Source organism: Oryza brachyantha, chromosome 3 (assembly GCF_000231095.2).
Source record: "Oryza brachyantha chromosome 3, ObraRS2, whole genome shotgun sequence".
Taxonomy (NCBI): domain Eukaryota; kingdom Viridiplantae; phylum Streptophyta; class Magnoliopsida; order Poales; family Poaceae; genus Oryza; species Oryza brachyantha.
Window position 1 is genome coordinate 8324938 of NC_023165.2, and position 13788 is coordinate 8338725.

The following is a 13788-nucleotide window of genomic DNA, read 5'->3' on the forward strand; positions in this document are numbered from 1 at the left end:
CTAATTATCCAGATGATACTTTATTTCAAGACCGACTGATTACTGCACATATATTCCACTCCAGGACAAACATGAAGGAGCATATAGTAAATCCTAAGCAACCAAATCACAATTTGTTGCTAGAAGCAATCACTTATATTAGCATACAGACAGTTAAATTAGATACTAAGGTACTGTGAGAATATGTATTTATAGTAACCGAAAATCAACATCAGCAGGAATGGACCAAGAAATAGTTTCTAATACCAAAGCAAATCCACAATCGTAAGACTGCAACTTGCTACTAACAAGCTTTCCTCTGTATTCTCAAGAACCCGTCTGCATCCTTATCCATTGAACGAGTGATATTGGCATATTCACATACCTGGTAGTCACTTCTGCTGTTCTGCAAGACTGCAACTACCACTCAAGTACAAAACCTTAGCACAATACTATGATTACCAGATACTCAGTAGTATTAAATAAACAAGCAACTTTATTCTAAGCCAACTGCACGTTCAGATAAATGACAGTACGAAATAGGTACGTGGTGAGCTAGTGAGCAACAGGAAGATGCAGAAGCTAATTCAGAAGAATTGCGAACTCTAACTACTGTTAGTCTGTTGCTAAAATCTGAATTATGTTAGTTCTATTAGTGGAGTGAGGCTATCTGCATGGTCTGCAAAACTAAATGCAGCAGACTCACTTTTTGTTCACTGAAGGATGTTTTTGCTGTTAACAGAAAGAGCAGAGTTAAGTTTATGATTTGACAAAATCTCAGCATACCGTTTGAAACAACTTTGCTGCAAACCTGGATGCACTAATTGACTGATGTATGATACTGATACCCAAGCACTAGTGGTTAGTAACCATTCCAGTTGTGCATTGCCATTACCCCTAACTCTATTAAACTTGATGTACAAATCAAATTAAATCATCAAGACGCTAGTCTGGAGCAAGCATTCCCTACGTATCCAACCCAATCCTAATAACATCAGAACTCAGTAATCATATGTAGTAACAGAGACCAGCAGACATACCGCATACATTGTAAAAGGTAAAACTTTTGTGATTCAATCCAAATGGGAGGCAGTAAAAATACAGGAATTCTACAAGAAATGTGTGCGACGAGAGAAACGAAGCCACAACCATCTCCCAGCCGTCATTAGGCGGCGCCGTCCTCCTGCTCGAGCTTGCGCACGTACGCCGAGAGCACGGATACGACGTCCCTCGCCGGCGCCTGAAGCGTGGTAACGACGGAGATCGCGGGTCCCTGCAGCGCGCCGAGCAGCTTCGCGTAGACCTCAGCACGGCTGGGCATCGTCTCAAGCGCCTTGAAGTCCCCGGGCGCGTAGAACTTGCCCTCGAACACCGCGCCGACGAAGTCGTTGGTCTCCTCCAGCCGCTCCTCCTTCTGGAAGGCGCGGTAGGGCTTGAGCGCGGCGGGGACCTCCTCGGTGTGTACGAAGAGCCAGGCATTCATCCCCTTCATGCACGGCTTGAGCGCCTCCCAGGGGGTGCCCTCGATGGCCTTCCCCACCAGCGTGTTCTTCGCCACCAGCAGCCGGCACGTCTCCGGGAGCGAGTCGCGGATGCCCTGCAGCTGCTTCACCGTGAGGCCCTCGTAGCGGATCCCCGCCAGCAGGTAGCACCCCTCCAGCTGCTCGCGGACGGCGGCCACCGTGTCCTCCTTGCGGCCGCGGGTGATGGCCGCGCGGATGGTGGAGCGGCGGAGCGGGAGGCGGCGGGGTCGGAGTGACACCGCAGGCGCTACGGCCTGGAACGCCGGTAGCGGCTTCGCGGTGGGGAGGGTGGTGCGGAGGAAGGAGGTCTCCATCTTCGGAGGCCGGAAGCTATGGCGGGTTGGGGTCGGGGAGGACGGCGAGGGAGAAAGAGTGGAGTGGGAGAGCTTATCTGTGGGGAAGATGAGGGGGGCACCTGTGGACTTGGTCTACGTGGATCACTGGATTACGTGGGACCCCGTTGTCAGTGGTGGAGATACTTCGGTAATTCGGTGGAGTCCGCTCGGTCAGAACTCAGAAAGAAGTTCTCTCTATTGATATTGGCCTCGCTCGAGGATGGATTCCTAGCCGTTCGATCTTGATCCTTGGAGCAGCTGAAAATAAGCTAGAGTACAAAAAATTCTCCAGAGCTTTTTTTTATTTTATTTTATGTCTCTGGTAATTGCAAATTCTATCTTTAAGTTCACCAAACAATTCAGATTCTACGAATAGGTATCTATAGAATCAAAAAAATGCCAGACAAACTTCTAGTTTTTCAGATTCCAAGAAGGTGACCAACCGCTTTTTTTTTCAGAATTTTAACTCAGACCCTGTTTAGTTTCCAAATCACATCGAATCTTTGAACATCAAAACAAAACATTAAATATACATAACATTAAAATTAATTACACAGTTATGGGAAAATTATAAGACAAATCTTTTAAACCTAATTAGTACATTAGCCATAATAAATGCTACAGTAACCAACATGTACTAATGACAGATTAATTAGACTCAAAAGATTCATCTCACGGTTTCCAACCAGAATTTAAAATTTGTTTCGTAGTTAGATTACGTTTAATACTTAAATATATGACCATACGTGTCGATGTGACATCTCCCAAAAAATTTTATCATCTAAACGGGGCCTCACCAAACATGGCCCATGAAACAATGCAAGGATGCCAGGGGTGGAACAGCTGTGATGATCAAGCAAGCAACAGGTGAAGCTGCTCTGATGCTATAGTCTGGAGATGTTCCAGAGTAGATATGCTCAATGCAATTTCACGCAAGACCAAACGGAACATCCAACGCTTACTATTCTCTCCATAAATCGTGTAAACTTCAAAGCATCTTTTTTTTGCGGGGCCACCACAAAGAGTAAACTTCAAAGCATCAATAGAGCGAAATGATGGCTTTGATAATGGAAGTACAATTCATATAAGAGTGTCATTGGTAATTACTGAAATTCAATTTCAGCCCCGCTGATTGGTAATTACTGAAATTCAATTTCAGCCCCGCTGCCTTGAACCTCTGACGATTCTACAGGTAGATTGTCCTGCCTATCTCTCAGCAAAATAAATCTTCTCCAGCCACTAATGTTTCTGATGTCCCAATTTGTTTTAGTGGAATGAATCAGAGATGGAACTCCAGCAAATAATTGTTCCAAACTTGCTACACAAAACAATGGTGGCACAAGATGCATGACAAACAACATGAAGAGAGCATGCATAGTTTGCTTGCACAAGTGTCACAATATGCATTCCTTTTCCAAAATACAGTTAATGGCATCCTCAACAGTATCAACAACCTGCATTGCATAACAACTGTAAATAAAACAACAAGCAGATTAATGAACATAATGGCATGAGACCACGACAATGGATTGCTGATGCTTCTAGTTTCCCCTAGACACTGCGTTTAAAATTGCACCAAAGGATAAGCTTTTGACCAGATGACAGCCAATCACTAACAAGCATGTGCCCCAACAATAGTCCAAGACCGACATTTTTAATGGCCACAATATCAGTATATCACATGTACTAGATTAAGCGAAAAAGAAAATCAAATGATACATTTGCAAATGAAAAATAAATTATGAATAAAACTTTCATATACATGTTCTTAACGATAATAAACTACAATGAAAAAAAAACACAAATCAACTCTAAATTTAAGGTTGATAATTCAAATTTTAGCTTATAAGCATAAGGAGAGTAAAAAAGATGAGGGTGTAAACAAGCATTTATATGCATACTCGTAAACAATGCATGTGTTTATAAGTTTCAACCAAAAAATCAGCAATAAAACATAACATACCAAATCCGCGGGATACTGTGAATCATTTTCCTTTCCCCTAAATACGCCAGTCCTCGTGAGAACGGGTGACCAAGGCGGTCCAGCCTGCAAAGTGTCACTTAACGTCAGTCTTTTCCAGGAAGAAAGGGAGTACATGTTCATCACTTGTTATTGTTTTACTTGTAAGAGCTAAGCAAAGAGCGAAGGAATATAAAGTAGATGACTGTCATTCAACAAGGTATATCAATTTGTAGGATTATATGCTAACCATTCAGCTTCAGAAATATGTACTTAAAACTACAAAATTGCATCACACCATCAACTGTTCTATGCAGTGATTTTCTTAGAATTATCATAGGCTAACCTTTAAAGCTCCATTGATATCAACTTTAGGATTATCCCCAATCATGTAGATGGTAGAGAACCGATGGCCTTCTACTTCCTTTGCCGGTGGTGAACTTGGATGCATGCAAATAGCAAGTTTTTCAAGTATGTTTGCCGCATTCTTGAACACAAAAGGGTTAGGCTTCCCATATGATACGTACTTTAGCTGATGATCATTAACTCTGCAAATTTAAGTTAGCAGGACATGCATAAGTATTCAACATATATATTCCTAGACTCCAATATATATAAAAGGTTAAATTTCACAAAACTACAAATACTTTGACTTAACTGTCACAAAATTACAGATTTAGCACCAAATTTATCTTAAAACTACATATTTAAGATGGAGTACCACAAACTATAAAATTAGCAAATTATCAAAAACTAAATATTTAACACAAATTTAATCCCGAAACTAAAACATCTATAGCACCACGTAACATTAGTGCTAGGAACTTAAACTCTAAAACCTATAATTTTGTGATAAATTTGATGCTAATCAGTAGTTTTATGATACGACACCTTAAATCCCTTAAATCTGTAGTTTTATGGTTTTGTAAAAATTTACTCTATATAAAAACTTACTGATTGAAGATGCTTTCCAGTGCTATCCTGAAAGCACCCATTCCAAGACGCTCAGAAGGAAATGCTGCCTACCATAGGAGATCATAAGTTACTAATTTCCTAATGGTTATTGCATGTATGCACTGAAACAGTAACAAGCTCATAGAATTGATTCATTCTTAATACAGTATATTACCTGATATTCAAGATCATCAGCCGCGAAATACAAAGGAGGTTGATCTCTTCTTCCACTTCCAGGAAGTCCACCAGTTGATAAGATGTCACAGAGTACCTTTTATGTTAAAATGAACAAAATCTTGACTTACTGAACACCTGTATGTCAGACACTTCAACTAAAAAAACATTCATGTGATATGTTTATTCACATACATGTTTCATATAAGAGTGTGAACTCATGCATTTACTATTTTATACAAAGCCAAAATAATGGCATGAGAGGATTTCTTTTGCAATAACAAAACATGGAAAATACTACCTGTAGGTCTCTTCCCCAATCGACAGGGTCACTAACAATCAGAACTCCTTTAACTCTCTCTTCAAAAACATCATATGATGGGTGCACCTTTTCAGACATCAAGTTTTGATTGTCTGCTTGTGGCACTATCCATTTCTTGAAAGGAGCTAATGGGTCAATTTCTCTAAAATATGACGAATACTCATCTATAGATAGAACTTTTCTGCAAATGAAAGAGAACCATGAGTGTTGAGAAATATATACAGTATATTTGACCTGAAGTTCTAACAGAAGCACCCAGAATTACCTAAATCCATATTCAGCCAACACCGCTGCAGGCTCTCCTTTTCCTACAGCGATAATGAGGTCATTTTCAAAGCTGCAATAACATGAAAAAGGCACAGTTCCCTTGAGGTTCCAACATGTTAATGAAAAATTAGGAAAGGTGGAATCACAAATAGTCCCTCCATCCCAAAATATAGCTAATATGTAATTTAATGGTAATATACCGATTCACCAGCTCTCTGTAAGGAGAATGACCATGCACAACCTGCACCATCAGAAATTTTCAGTTTTTCAAAGATAGAAACTTGACATATTTACATCTTATCATATAGAGAAAAGGGATGGAATTTTTTATATTAGTTATCAGTTACCTGTGTTGGAGAGATATTGACTCCTAAAATCTCACTTAGCTCCAGGGCTCTTTTGTGCTCTGGAACACCACCACCTGAAAAATAGGAAGCATCAGATTACCATACTGCACAAACCCTTAGTTGTGGTGACCATATGTACCTGATATGAAAAGCTAGCAGTTTAAATAGATTTCATATATCAAAATTATCCCCAGCATTAAACATTTTTAACCATTAAACCATTCTCTCCGGCTACCCAATTCCTAATAAGATCTTCATGCAAGCCAAGGTAACAACTTAGTAGAAAACAACAAGATATATATCAAACAGTGCAAAACTTAACAAAACTATTTATTTTCCATTACAGTAAGAAATAAGGTGCACACAGTATATTAGTTATGAAAAGATTGTCAGCACAATAGGGGGACATGCCTGCTGCCTGAATACCTGATTATTAGTCTAGACAGTGGGATCAATATATCACTTGAAACTAATATGGGATCAATGATCATCATCACAGGAAAAACACATGTTTATAGGAAATAGTAAAGTACTCACCGTTGGTTAAAAACAGAAACGGAATCTTCAGGGAACCTGAAAAAAGAAGCAAGATCGGCTATCTGTAAGCTTTACACACCAGACGTTATAGATCTAACTTGGTTTTACAGTACGAATATCTCTTATGATTAACTTGGTTCCAATACGACATTTTGATTGTATCTAAGAGTTGAAAGCTCTGAAACTCTAATTAAAACCGTTGATCACCCTTATGAAAAAGGAAAAATATATACTGTATAATAAAAACCGATTATGCGTGTTTCAAAACTCTAAGCTTCAGATATAATCTGCGAGAAAATAATGCAAGACAAGGCCAATGCTCAATGCGAAAGACCTGCTTGACAATATGCTTCGAAGACAAGAATTATGTAATCACGTCCTAAAATGCTAAAACTCATCGCATGCGGCGATACAAGTACAACGAAGCACTCAACATAGTTCTGATACCTACATGCTTCCTTGACGAAATGCACCAATGCAGTATTGCAGTAGAGTTTGGGAAGAACGATGTTACCATCTTCGGAGTAGAGCCGGCGTATAGCCTGCGGCGAGCCTCCGATAGGGCTGCGGCCCCGCAGTATGACCCCGTCGATGTCGAAGGCGATGCCGAAGGACGGCCTCGCCGGCGCCGCTCCGGAGTGGGACAGGCGGTGGGCGAGATCCGACGGGTGGCGGCGCGGCGCTGCCTGCAGCTCCGCCCGCGACCTCGCCGACGCGCGGGCCAGCGCCGCGCGGAAGCCCCTCATCCCGCCGACCTCGCCGCCACCTCCTCTCCTCTACTCCACTACTACTGTCACCGTGTCTTCTCTTCGCCTCCGGCGAACGTGAGGCCCAAGTCCAATCCGCGGCCCGCGACGAGGCGTCCACGAGTGCGCGCGTGGCGAGTTCTAGTCTGCTTCTTCTACACCCCCACCTCACTGACATGTGGGCCACACGCCGTGCGCTTCGCCTTCCGAGGCTCGAGTTCTCGGCGCGGCCACAGCCGCAGAAACCACGCCTCGGCCGTCGAAGCCCCACGTAGCTTCCATCCAAGCTTGACGTCACCGTCATGGCCGCGCGCGCGCCGCTCGCCGTGCCGGTGCCGGTGCCGCAGGTGGCCACCAGCACCAGCAGCCCGCGACCGTCTGCGACGCCCCTCGCGGCGTCGGGCCTCCTCGGCGCGAGGGGACCTTGCGGCGGCTCCCTACTCTACCGGCGGCAGCCGAAGCGTCGCCTCCGCTTTCCTGTTGCGGTGGCGGCCGCCAAGCCCGACGCCGTCGGTAAGTCTACCGCCGCCGCGTTCCTCCTTCCCCTCCCACGGAGTATGTGGCGCCTCCTCCTCGCCTCGCTGATATATGCGATGGTATGTGCAGAGGGTGCCGCGGAGGCAGCCGCATCGCCGGTGGATGGGCTCGCGAAGTCTCTCCGGGGGGTGGAGGTGTTCGATCTGAGCGGAAAGGCGGTGCCCATAGTTGATCTGTGGAAGGACAGGAAGGCCGTCGTTGCTTTCGCCCGCCATTTCGGGTGTGCATGCCCGCTGATTCTGCCCGAATTATTTTTTTGTGCATTGGGCGATCGGGCGTGGCTGAGATGGTAAGATGATTCATGATTTCTGCTGGTTGTTCGCAGGTGTGTACTGTGCCGGAAGAGGGCCGACCTTCTTGCGGCTAAACAGGTTAGTTTGGTGACTGGTTCTTTCCTGCTGATTCCTAGGAACATATGAAATACATCAAATGCTCGAAGTGATGAATTCCTCTATTTTCAAAAATAAAACAGATGCATACTACCAGATCCTGTTAAACGAACATAAAATCTTTTCATTTCAAATGCTATGGATGACACCTGCTGAGTTGATGTTTCAGTCCCTTCATGGAATCCAAGTAATTGTACCTTGTACGTAGTTAGACAATGCGTAAGCATTTCTAATCTAATTAATGTGAAATTATATGATATTAGTTCCCAATTATTTGTTTTCTGTAGCTTGCGAGCTTTCATAATATTTTGTTGATTTAACTTATGTTGAGTTTTTTTTCCGTCTATCTTAATTCCTACCTTCATTTTTCAAAAAGTCTTACCTTTAATTCCGGTTGACTTACACGCTCATCCAGGATGCAATGGAGGCTGCAGGGGTTGCTCTTGTTTTAATTGGACCAGGTACTGTTGAACAGGTATTACTCTACAGTGTAAGCATCTCATTATTTCTGTGTACAAAATATAATCTGAAGGGTATGGAAAACATAATCTTTCCTGAAGTGAGCATTATTGTGCTATCTATATGATTGTATGTATTGATTGGTACCTATTTCAGGGGCATTTGTGATTTTGAATAATAGATGTGTCGTTTGATTCATGAGCAAGTTTGGTATGCAGTTATCTGAGTTGGTGTGTTTATTTTATTAGTTTGGTTGTCATTCTAATGGCCGATGATAAGTAGTTACTTTCAAGTTGAATTATTCCTGTGCAAAGCAAACTAGGTGTTCCTTGAGGTGCTCTGCAACCTCTGAATAACAGTTGCACACTTGCATAAAATTGTTATTATATATGTTTAGTTAGTTATTTGATGGATTCGATTCAAGCCTGCCAGTGGTTGATGAAATTTGTTTATTTCTTAATCCAGGCAAAGGCATTTTATAATCAAACCAAATTCAAAGGAGGTAATCTTTCTGAACTATTTTTACTCCAGTCCTTCTGACCTTTATGTCGATAACAATGAAAAACATGCAAGTATACACATGAAATAAAATGTTAAGAAAATATCAAATAAACTGTGCAGACTTCATTTTTATGATAGTATTGATGTTAATGTATTGTCGTTCCTCTGTATCTTAAAAGTTGGTCCACTTAGACCTTGAGGTACAAGTGCATATACCTTTTTCATGCAATTTTTTTAGTTTTTAGAATCACCCCCATGTTGCATGCAAATGAAATCATGTTATGATTACCAGATTATGGAACTGTTACTTTGAATTATTGTGTACTTAGCTCCTTAGATATTGGTATGTTTGGTTACTGTTGGCTTATCTGTAGCTCAAATTTCACATGTTAGTATGTTACCACTTACCAAATGTCAAGTCCAATAAGGTTAGATTAGTCGATGTAACACTTTGTTTCCTGGTAGTCATTCAGATCACATTTTTCCACCATCTCTCTAGAAAATGTAAATTGTCTGCATCCCTCAGTTTCCATGAAGTCATTTGACTCTGTTAAATGTGGATTCTGATTTACATTTGTGTTACAACACGGCAACTATTCTATTTTGGATAACGATGTGTGACTGCACAATGCAGAAGTATACGCTGATCCAAGTCACTCGTCATATAATGCCCTTGAATTTGCATTTGGATTGTTCTCCACATTTACTCCATCGGTAATTTCTGCTGGACAAATTTCTCCTTTGTAGTTACTGCTCTTCAACAAATACATAAATATCTGTTTCCACAGGCCGGTCTGAAAATTGTACAGTTATACATGGAAGGATACAGGCAGGATTGGGAACTGTCATTCCAAAAGACTACCAGAACGAAAGGTGGATGGTAAGTTTGCGTCCTTGCTTACAATTTCTGTAACTGTCATTCCTTTTGAATACTGACCTTTTGTGGTCTGAATTCAGATCGAGTAATATAGTTTTCATCTCCTTTTTAGGTATCAAGGGGGACTACTTGTTGCAGGACCAGGCATCGACAATATTTCATATATTCACAAGGTAAATTGTAAGAATAGTTTTCTTTTAGGGAATTTAGAAAGCCTAGTGTCATTATATCCCATTTTTAAGTCTTCAATACGATCATACGATGGGCACCGAATCACTGAGTGCGGTTTTATGTTTGAACCTTTTATTACAGGACAAAGAAGCAGGAGATGACCCTGATATGAAGGATGTGTTGAAAGCTTGCTGTTCCTAGGTCACTAGTGTCTTACTATGGATCATTTCTATTAACCTCCAATCCTATAATCCTAGAAGACACGTGAATGTAATTTTTTTTTGTCAAGTAAAAGCATGTTATGTACATATTCACCACACAAGTTATATATGTCACCGTATGTATATCTACCTTGCAATACGATATTTCTCTGATGCATGCCACAGGAATTGAAACTGGTAGGTCTATCGAAACATATTAATAACAGCAGTGCAAATAGAGATTGTTTTTTAAGGTAAAGCACCTCGTGTTTAATTATTTATGTAAGTTCCAAAAAAAAATCCATCACAAGATTTTTGAGTGGAAAACTTTAAAATGTAGCTATAGTACTTCATTTGAAAATATAAGACGTACTTATTTTCCACAAAATCAATATTTGAAACTTTTGGTTAATTATTAAGCTACAATATGTGTTCTGTCATTTTGTTTTATGCATGCAGTATCATTCTATTGGTATTTGAAAATATTTTTATATGGTGTTAATTTTATAGTTATTGATAAATGAGAATATGTTATAAAACAAAATAATAGTCAAAAAATAAGATTGGAGACAGTGTAGAAATCTAACATTATATTTTTCAAACGAAGGGTGTATTATTATATTTATAATTATACTACAACTATATTATAATTTTTTATTTCTAGACCATCATATTACAACGAGATTTTACGGATAACTATCCTACTGTTACATTTAATAGTTTCTTCACCTAATAAAGCTGCAAGGTTTTTCTAAGATAGTACCTTTATTTATTCTCTCCCAGAGTAATAATCTCTGCGATTTTTTTCAGTTTCAACCCGCCATATAAAGTTTATAAAACTATACCATGTCAATATAAAAGGCACATTCCCTTAAAAGGAAAATATTCAAGGGAGGTCTCTCAACTTAACACCGAGTTTGTCTAAGATCTTTAACTGTAAAACTAAAGAGAAAGAAAAGAAGAAAAGAGGAAAAAAAACTAACATGTGGAACCCAGAATATGCCACGTCAGTAAAACTGGATGAAAAATAAGTCAATGCTGACTAGAGACCTGTTTTAAGTAGTTTATGTGAGTTTTAGAAGTACACATTTCTGTTTTCGGGGGGGGGGGGGGGACAGACTTACGCTTAGTTAAGGGATCTCTACTGAACTTGTTGCTAAAAGGAACCTCAGTGTTTCTACCAGCCCATCTGGCCTTTTTAAAATCTTCCGGCCCAATCCCTCTCCGCTTCTGCTGCAGCCACACGCCCACACTACAGTGTCTCTAGTTGAGCCGCGTCCCGCCGCCGTCTCCGCCGCTCCCCAAATCCCCTAGTTTTCCCCGCGCCCCCGCCTCCGAATCCCTCGACATGTCGGAGAAGAAGCGCCGCGCCGGGGCCGCGGCGGGCTCCTCCGCCTCCAAGAAGCCGCGGGTCTCCTCGGCCACGTCCTACGCCGAGTCGCTCCGCACGAAGCTCCGGCCCGACGCCTCCATCCTCGCCACCCTCCGCTCCTTGGCGTCCGCCTGCTCCAAATCCAAGCCCGCGGGGTCGTCGTCCTCAGCCTCGAAGGCCCTCGCCGAGGACGACCCGGCCGCCAGCTACATCGTGGTGGCCGACCAGGACTCCGCCTCCGTCACATCCCGCATCAACCGCCTCGTCCTCGCCGCGGCGCGCAGCATCCTGTCCGGCCGGGGGTTCTCCTTCGCGGTGCCCTCCCGCGCCTCCTCCAACCAGGTCTACCTCCCAGACCTCGACCGCATCGTGCTCGTCCGCCGTGAGTCCGCTAGGCCCTTCGCCAACGTCGCCACCGCGCGGAAGGCCACCATCACCGCGCGCGTCCTCTCCCTGGTCCACGCCGTCCTCCGCCGGGGGATCCACGTCACCAAGCGTGATCTCTTCTACACGGACGTCAAGCTCTTCGGCGACCAGGCGCAGTCCGACGCCGTCCTCGACGACGTCTCCTGCATGCTCGGCTGCACCCGCTCCTCCCTCCATGTCGTCGCGTCCGAGAAGGGTGTCGTCGTCGGGCGCCTCACCTTCGCCGACGACGGCGACCGGATCGACTGCACGCGCATGGGCGTCGGCGGTAAGGCCATCCCGCCCAACATCGACAGGGTGTCAGGCATCGAGAGCGACGCTCTCTTCATCTTGCTGGTGGAGAAGGACGCCGCATTCATGCGGCTCGCCGAGGACCGGTTCTATAACCGCTTCCCGTGCATCATCTTGACGGCGAAGGGGCAGCCTGATGTCGCCACACGGTTGTTCTTGCGGCGGCTTAAGGTGGAGCTGAAGCTGCCGGTGCTGGCACTGGTGGACTCCGACCCATATGGCCTGAAGATCTTGTCAGTGTATATGTGCGGTTCCAAGAACATGTCATATGACAGTGCCAACCTTACGACGCCGGATATCAAGTGGCTCGGAGTGCGGCCAAGTGATCTGGACAAGTATCGGGTGCCGGAGCAGTGCCGGCTTCCGATGACTGATCACGACATCAAGGTGGGAAAGGAGCTGCTTGAAGAGGACTTTGTAAAGCAAAATGAAGGATGGGTGAAGGAGTTGGAGACGATGCTGCGGACGAGGCAAAAGGCTGAGATACAGGCTCTCAGTTCATTTGGGTTCCAATACCTCACTGAAGTCTATTTACCTCTCAAGCTGCAGCAGCAGGACTGGATTTGAGAACTCATTTGAGCATATGGATGGATGGATAGGTGAATTTTCTTGCATTTATCTGACTATTTCTGTATGCATTAGATTTATTTGATTTAAATTAATGTACCTTTTAGGATCGGTAATCAGTATTCAGTGCACCTTAGTTTAACTCTGCAGTCTGCATACATAACGGAACAACCTCTCCCATGACTCGAAGTTGAAACGCAGCTCCAAGGTGTTGGGTCAAAATGCATGCCAAATCGCAGTTTATGGTAGTTTTTGGGATGATCCTTGATAGCAAGATCAATTGTCTTGTTGTACCATCGGATTTACAAATTTCCTTGTGTCACTATAAATTTGAACAAAAGCTGCTGTGTGTATTCACTAATGTTCAACATGGAAACGATTGCTGAACAACATGTATCCAAAGCGAAGTATAATGACAGGAAATTTGAATGTTGGAACTTGAAACCGCCCAACTACTCATTCTGTACTCCTTATGTTCCAAAATATAAGATATAGCTTTTTCTCTGTTCTATAATATAAAACGCAATTACTTTTTTCATTGTCCAATTATAAGGCGCGCATGCAGGTATGTATTAACTAGCACATCTCTCCGCTAAATTTGATTTGTTTAAAATTATTCATCATCAAAGCATCCAACCATATTATATGCATGTATATATGCACAAAGGCAATCCAAACGAAGATGTGGTTATAAATTTTTCTTGGTCTTTATGTTAGTGGTAATTGTGTTTTATATTTTAGAATTGAGAGATTATCCTAGAACATGTTTGAGATAGATGAGGTTGGTGGATTCTTTGATTTTTGTGATAGCTATTTGAAGGTATAAACGACTGAATTAACTAGTATAAAGTGAA

The 13788-nt window shown here is 42.7% G+C and overlaps 3 protein-coding genes across 4 annotated transcripts; 1 reads left to right on the plus strand and 2 right to left on the minus strand.

Moving 5' to 3' along the window:
- Nucleotides 1–844: 844 nt before the first annotated feature.
- Nucleotides 845–1885, minus strand: LOC102701245 (50S ribosomal protein L10, chloroplastic-like). Its single transcript, XM_006649823.3, has one exon. The coding sequence runs from the start codon at nucleotides 1814–1816 to the stop codon at nucleotides 1145–1147; it is 672 nt and encodes a 223-aa protein (XP_006649886.1). The 5' UTR covers nucleotides 1817–1885; the 3' UTR covers nucleotides 845–1144.
- A 697-nt stretch (nucleotides 1886–2582) lies between these two features.
- LOC102701523 (uncharacterized protein YKR070W) lies at nucleotides 2583–7414 on the minus strand. 2 transcript variants are annotated; one of them, XM_015834862.2, is made up of 12 exons: nucleotides 6913–7414; nucleotides 6399–6434; nucleotides 5862–5935; nucleotides 5715–5755; nucleotides 5513–5584; nucleotides 5227–5428; nucleotides 4927–5022; nucleotides 4752–4819; nucleotides 4325–4345; nucleotides 4144–4237; nucleotides 3801–3884; nucleotides 2583–3291 (listed from the first exon to the last, which is right to left on the minus strand). In XM_015834862.2, the coding sequence occupies exons 1-12, from the start codon at nucleotides 7142–7144 to the stop codon at nucleotides 3232–3234; spliced, it is 1080 nt and encodes a 359-aa protein (XP_015690348.1). In that variant the 5' UTR covers nucleotides 7145–7414; the 3' UTR covers nucleotides 2583–3231. The 2 variants fall into 2 exon arrangements, with proteins under 2 accessions (XP_015690348.1, XP_006649887.1); XM_006649824.3 differs by having other exon boundaries at nucleotides 4144–4345; nucleotides 6913–7411.
- On the plus strand, nucleotides 7337–13379 carry LOC102712711 (DNA topoisomerase 6 subunit A3). The gene is made up of 10 exons (XM_015834364.2): nucleotides 7337–7657; nucleotides 7751–7901; nucleotides 8007–8052; nucleotides 8486–8545; nucleotides 8995–9031; nucleotides 9665–9744; nucleotides 9819–9910; nucleotides 10020–10080; nucleotides 10220–10255; nucleotides 11546–13379. Exons 1-10 carry the CDS (start codon nucleotides 7447–7449, stop codon nucleotides 12932–12934), a joined length of 2163 nt encoding a protein of 720 aa, XP_015689850.2. The 5' UTR covers nucleotides 7337–7446; the 3' UTR covers nucleotides 12935–13379.
- The last annotated feature ends 409 nt before the right edge of the window (nucleotides 13380–13788 follow it).